The 7,428-nt window shown below is 43.6% G+C and overlaps 1 protein-coding gene across 1 annotated transcript in view; it reads right to left on the bottom strand.

The window, feature by feature from the left end:
- Window positions 1–662: 662 nt before the first annotated feature.
- Window positions 663–7,428, bottom strand: part of LOC146829985 (vomeronasal type-2 receptor 116-like) — a 57,583-nt gene continuing 50,817 nt past the window's right edge. Inside the window, exon 2 of the mRNA XM_085603673.1 lies at window positions 663–1,579. Coding sequence (XP_085459799.1) covers window positions 663–1,579 — 917 coding nt within the window. The remainder of the gene's footprint in view (window positions 1,580–7,428) is intronic.

The raw sequence follows: 7,428 nt of genomic DNA, 5'->3' as shown, positions 1-7,428 counted from the left end.
CATTCACAGAGTCCTCAGCCCTACGGGCTACCTACAGCCTACCTTAGAGACGACGTATATGTAATAAAAGGTGGGTTTAAGGCTTGGCTAAGGTTTTTAAATGACAAGTCAAGTTGGTAGTAAAACTACAGACACTGGCAATGCTGTAGCAAGCCTGAGACAGGTTTAAAAGGGCTACTTTGTTTGTAAATTCTTTTATAGAACGTGAACTCAACCAAAGTATAAGAGAACTTCACATGAGCACTAGTTGTATCACAGATGGGCACATCCGTTTTTAGGCACGGGGAGATTACAGTGATTTGCCCAGTATCACAGGATGTTGAGACTCCCGCCGAGACTCAAACTCAGTGCCCCAGCGGTAAGTTTGGCCACTCTAGCCGTTATACCACGTCCTCTGGGTGATGCAATCAGTGCTGAAGGACCACTAGTAGTAGTAAAACCACTGGAACTATGCAAGTACAGGAAGGACTCAAAATCATTCACACTGGATGTTCTTAATAACTATCTTTATTACTGGAGGTATTAATGCTTTCCTGCAGGCAGTCTAATGGTTATACAAAAGGATGATGCATTTCTTTAAAACCCTTCAAAAACATAACATATTTGATATTAATTATTATTATTTGATATAGTTATTATTTGATATTGGGTATATTTTGAACTCAAATATTAACCTTTAAATGACTATGTAAAGTTACATGTTCTCTGGTGTTGATATGCGGCCTGAACAGTATGATGTAACATTTGGGAATGAACAAACAGCCCAGCAGTCCAGCGCTGGAAGCTAAGATGGCGAAGATCTCCACGGCCACCATGTACCTGCCTTTAGTGCTGACGTATGCAGGGAAGAAAGAGACCCAGACACTGCAGAACACCAGCATGCTGAATGTGATGAGCTTGGCCTCGTTGAATTTATCCGGGAGGTTCCTGGCTAAGAAAGCTACAATGAAGCTGGCAAAGGCCAACAGCCCCATGTAACCAATCACACAGTAAAAAGCTGTCACAGAACCCTGGTCACACTGCAGGATCATCTTCCCCGTCTCAGACTGTGTGTCAGTGCCAGGGTGAGGTGGAGAGGTGAGCAGCCAAGACAGACAGATTGCCACTTCTCCCAGTGTGCACAAAAGCACAATAGATCCACACACTTGGGACCCCAGCCATCTGCTTAATCTCCTCCCAGGCCTGGTGGCATTAAAGGCAATGACAACAGTGGTGGTTTTCGCTAAAACACAAGACACAGCAACAGTAAAAATAATCCCAAATGCAGCTTGTTGGAGCAGACATGTCCATGCCATAGGGCGTCCAATGAATAGGAGGGAGCAGAGAAAGGCCAACATTAGGGCAGTGAGGAGTGCGTAGCTGAGATCCCGGTTATTGGCCTTCACTATTGGTGTGTCCCGGTGTTTGAGAAAGATTCCCAGCACTGCAGCAGTGACAGCAGAGAAGATCATGGCCACCGTGGCCAAAATCATGCCGAGTATGTCACTGTATGAGAGGAAAACAATGTCCTTTAGGAGGCATCCAGCCTTCTTGACATCCGGCCACTGGTCCTCAGGGCACTGCAGACAGTTTTCCATGTCTACAATAAAATGCAAACACAATCAGTCATTTCCACTGGTGCAAGCTTTTTAGAAATGTGTATTTGATTGTGCAGAAAAGCATTTATTCCCAACTTATTTCAAAAATATGTTACTTTTAATACAAAAGTTTGCTTTTTGGAAATTTTAGATGATAGGTGCAGGGTGTGAGTTAGGCTCTTGCTACTCAAATGCAATCACTTAATGACCACACATTTCACCTCTCTTTTACATTAGATAATTTAACACTAGACTATGACCAGAAAAGAGGATGTGGATCTATTCAATTGCATCAGTATATAATGCTGATATTACACGTCCTATGACCTAAATGCACCATCCCAGGAGACCAATGGGCATATTTACAAGGCGGCGCTAAAAAATTATTGCCGCTTTTGCGGCCGTTTTCGGTCGAAAAGCGGCGATAATTTTATCGCCTAATTAGCAAGGTCACGCTAACGCATGAAACCTTGCTTTAGCGCACGAAATCTTAACGCCCAGCTTTGCATCTCTAATAAGATGCAAAGTGGGCGTTCCTCACCTAACATGACAGGAGAAATGTCACTAAGCGACATTTCTCCTATCATCAAGCCCCACGCTATGAAGCATAGCGGCAAGGAAAGTAGCGATAACCCCTGTTATCGCTACTTTCCTTACGCCTGCTTCAGGACTGACTTAGCCAGATATCCTATGAAAGGTGGATATCATAGCTAAGTTTGTGAGTCCCTATCAACAAGCTAACGCCACATTTCGTGAGATTATCGCTGGGTTTCCAGCGATAATCTCACGTTAGGCAGTTAGCGCTAGGATTTTTATCGCTTTTGAGATAAGTGTTGCTAATAGCACGCTATCTCAGCGATAAAAATCCACACTAGCCGGCGATAAATATCCTCACGCTAAGAGTGCTGAGCGATAATTATCGCCGGTTGTTGCTGCTATGCCCCCAAGATGCTTAAGAAAATCAACACCATTAAGTGGAGGTGAGGATATAGGCTAGCATCCCTTCTGAGGACCTGCAGAATCCTAGCTGTCTACTGGATGCTACATGTCCCCACCTTTACTACTGCATCACACTAAGGGGGTACTGTGATCGAGCAGTGTGGTCAGATGAATGAAAAGGATTATGCAACCCCCCACTGGCCATTCTGCACAGGACTGTAGAGCAGCACTGGGCTAGAGCTAGTGATGGGATGACACAGTGTATGTGAATCCTGTACCAAGTGCCATATTTATTAATGGAGTGATCGATAGTGGAGCAGTGAAGAGAAAGACATTGCTGCTCCTCCTGGTGTATGAGGTAGGCCATATGGAGTACGAGGCAGTGGAGAACTGTCACTACAGATGCTAAATATGTACACACCAAACACAGCAGGAATCTCCCGCCTGCTTGCCCATCACACCGTCCAGGTCAACAACGCATTTCTATGAATAATGCTTAACAGAAATTCTGGACACCAGCAGAAACTGGACTACAATCCTCTTGATTACAATGCTAAGGGTGTGTATCTAAACTTCTGGACTTAGTCCTTATGCACAATAGGAAAATGATTCTATGGCTGGGGATAGGGTAAATCTCATGTAGATTACTTTGACTCTGGAAGTAGACAGAGCCTACATCAACTGCTTTAACAAACACTGAAATGTGCCCGGCAGCAGGCCAGTGAGAGAACATCACTGTGACTCATTTTCTTGAGTGTAGACTGGCCAAATGAGAAAGCCACTACGACAGAGACTACTGCACAAATGTTATTCTGAAAATGATATGGTCCAACCAACCCCGCCCCCTCCCTCCCCTTGCTTGAATGCTCCACTGTCAAGGCCAATGCTTAAATGCCATGATTGAGACCTAGAATTTGAATCAGGCCTAAAAGTTTTCATCTGCTCATACACCTTCTGAAAAGTACAGCATACCATCTTCCCTTGTGTGTATTGATGCATCGATGCATAGAGGCTTGCATACCACTGGGACCAGGTACCCTGTAGTGCAGATGAGAGTTCCATAGAATAGTGAAAAGGTGGTGGGTGGTTAGTAACATACTGTCTATTCTATGCCACAAGTCCAAAGAAAACAAAAATGAATAATATTGAGACCATGGGATGGACCACCACACATCTACAACATAATGCCAAATGTAAAAAGTCTGTAACCACATATGTCCACGCATACAAACTTACTTGAATACTTGTCACTTCCCTGGAACTTTTCCCAGCTGCAACATATGCAAGACCAACACGTCAGCCTCTGTTTCCAGAAGCATTTCTAGGCAATAAGCAGGTGCGTACATTTACAAGAGAATTCATCATGAAATTCATCATGAAAGAAATTTCATCTGTTGTCCCAGCTATTGCTAATTAAGAACACAAAGTCACAGAAATGGTGAATGTGATCAAATCCATGGGATTGGCCTTTCCTCCGCCAGCTTAAGGATGAACTCGGCTGAGAAGCTTATGAAGGCAGTCAACGATCAAATGCCTAATGTGCTAGACTGGGGGCAGGATGTCTAGTTTATAAAATGTATGATTACTGACATGGAAGATAGGTCACGCTGCAGTAACATTAGGATATTTGGTGTGACTGAAACCAAAGATAGATTTTTTCCCCTCTGTGCTACACATATGATTCAAAATCCCAGTGGAGTTCAGGAGGTCGCATTTGATCCAACAGAGATCTTCAAAGGCCTCAAGTAGACCACGTCCCATCACTGACTGTCTACTGTAGCATCATCACAAGAACACTCTACAAAACAGCTAAAAACAATAATAAATAAACCTATCTCTTCAGATTGCCCTCTTGACACCCATCCCAAACTATAGAAGTTCTTGGAACACAGAGCAAGCCTCAAGTAACAGGAAATATATGATGGTCTCTTAGATCCAGTGACAATGCTTATCACATGGATGATGAGTCCTCAGAGCTCAATGTTCAAGGTCATTTGGAGGATTTTCTGGATTTGCTTGACTTCCATCACCAGGATGTTCAGATAGAAACAGTAAACTTATACTCTGACCAGAATTGCATTGAGCACCTGGATAGCATTCCATATGAGAGATCAAGCAGACAACATTTGCAAGAGGAAGGACCGAACAGAATCATTCAGGAACTACTTAAAGACAGAGTTAAATCTGGGACTCAATTTTAGAACGACCTTCACCTCAATCAGAAAACTGCCAGAACATCTAGTCCTTTCTTTTGAAAACCATGCTTATCGATATTTACATAGTACTGAAAAAGGACAGCAGAGATACTTTCATCAATCAAGCATGTGTGTACGGGGAGATTGTTCAAGCCTGGGTGATGACAATGTAGTTCTGATACCAACCAAAAGTAAAGCACCAATCAGTGACAACACAGCAAAGAGGGAGTCACGATTAGTTTAAAATAACAATATATGAAGAGGAGCAGAGTGTGATGGATATAACTATGGAAACAGCTCAGGGGGATGGGGTGGAACCGCAATATTGTACAGTGTTATAGTGTGAAATTACAATATATGAAAAAGAGCAGAGCATGATGGAGATGACTGTGGATACAGCTCATAACTATGGGGTTGCAGTATGATATTGCACACTATTACAGTGTAGAATACCAATATATAAAGATGACCAAAGTGTGATGGAGATGACTGTGGATACAGCTCGTAAGGACGGGGTTGTAGCGTGATATTGCACAGTGTTACAGTGCAGAATAACAATATATGAAGAGGAGCAGAGTGTGATGGAGATGACTGTGGATACAGCTCATAAGGACGGGGTTGTAGCGTGATATTGCACAGTTTTACAGTGCAGAATAACAATATATGAAGAGGAGCAGAGTGTGATGGAGATGACTGTGGATACAGCTCATAAGGACGGGGTTGTAGCGTGATATTGCACAGTGTTACAGTGCAGAATAACAATATATGAAGAGGAGCAGAGTGTGATGGAGATGACTGTGGATACAGCTCATAAGGACGGGGTTGTAGCGTGATATTGCACAGTGTTACAGTGCAGAATAACAATATATGAAGAGTAGCAGAGTGTGATGGAGATGACTGTGGATACAGCTCATAAGGACGGGGTTGTAGCGTGATATTGCACAGTTTTACAGTGCAGAATAACAATATATGAAGAGGAGCAGAGTGTGATGGAGATGACTGTGGATACAGCTCATAAGGACGGGGTTGTAGCGTGATATTGCACAGTTTTACAGTGCAGAATAACAATATATGAAGAGGAGCAGAGTGTGATGGAGATGACTGTGGATACAGCTCATAAGGACGGGGTTGTAGCGTGATATTGCACAGTTTTACAGTGGTCTAGCAGTGGGGGTAAAGAGTTAGAAACCAGATCCACTTGCAGCATGTGCACATGGAGGATGAAGCGAAGCAACTCTGTCTCACAGCGCCTCATATCAGTTGTCTACCCCTTCAGGGCTAGAGATCATCATTAGAAATCATCAGTTTGTGTTCATGTAGCAAGGTGATCAGCGATTGGACACCGACAGAGCTCCTGTTTCTACTCTCTGCATAAGGAGTTCCCCTCTGCCTGCGCCGAGGGATGATGCCAAGATGATGAGTAGTGGGGGGTAAAGGATCTCCAAAGCCGAGTGATAGCTCGCCATGCACATTACAGAAGTTCTGATGCTGACACCTTGCTTTGCTTATGGATTAATACAGCTTCCTTTATTCTTAATCTAGTGTAGGGATAGCCACATTCTGAACTGTTTCCCATGTATAGGTAAAAGGTTCAAAAACAATTGTTCAATCATCAGAGTTTATTCTTAATTTTCTGTGCTGCTATTATGGAAATTCTGATTTATTCTTTGTTGCTAAGGGCCAATATTGTACATTGATTTTGTCTTGCTATAATAATTTTGTATGTTTTTGTATTTGATTTATATTACTTTGACTTTGACCTTATAATAAATCCTTTTTCATCTTCAAGATACAGACTCTGATTATTATTATGTGGTCAGATTGGTCACACTGTCTATGGAATTTAAAGTTCCCAGTAATCCCTTACACAGCCACAATGGTAACATCCTCCAGGTAGGTACCGGGGTAGGCAGGCTTCCCCAGGCAAGGTGCACAATTGATCGATTATAATCAGAGAGGGTTTTACAGAGATAATCTGAGCAAAGAAACTGTAGTTGGAGGGATGTGTTTCAAATCAGTTGATGGAGAGGATCAAGATGAACATGGTGGGTATGGGTGGGTGACTAAAAGGACTATTTCTATACCTGAGGGTGTCATGCCTGCCAGACTTCTACGAGATCCCAAAGGTGAAGCCAATCAGCATGAACCACTGAGTTGAATATGGCGGGGTTGCCCTGGGGGGGACGGTTTGTTCCACTGTAATGTCCAGGGTAGTGTTAAAGTCAGTGTTAAAGTCACTGTTTAGGATCTATTACAGATCATTCCATGGGTGTGGTGCCTAACCCTCTACCCCATCCCTCCCTTCTCCACAATATGTTGCTCCCACAAGCCTTACTCCTTCCCCTATCCTCTTATTTGGATCCAAACCCATCCCTGTATTTGCCCCATCACCTTAGCCTCATCGCCCTTACACCACCTTACCTCATACCTTACTCTCCGTGCCCCCAAATGCACCATAACACAGTCTCTCCTTTTTTCCTTCTTCCATTCCACATTTGGATATTCTGCCCCCTCCCATTGGCCCTACAGGGGTACGGGACTCTGGACTAACCCTGTCTGCCGAGCTATTTGCACTTCCCATCCACTTTGCCCCCAGAGTGCTCTTCCAGGAACCACCTCTTCACCCAAGCCCACACCCTTTGGATGACACTAGGACCTTCCAGTTGACACGATGGCCCTTGCCCTAAACGTCGAAAAGGCATACACCCTCATTGAAT

The sequence above is a fragment of the Triturus cristatus genome, chromosome 5_1, assembly GCF_964204655.1.
Source record: "Triturus cristatus chromosome 5_1, aTriCri1.1, whole genome shotgun sequence".
Taxonomy (NCBI): Eukaryota; Metazoa; Chordata; class Amphibia; order Caudata; family Salamandridae; genus Triturus; species Triturus cristatus.
Note: the sequence above shows the minus strand (reverse complement) of the source record. Positions and strands in the feature narration are given on the sequence as shown.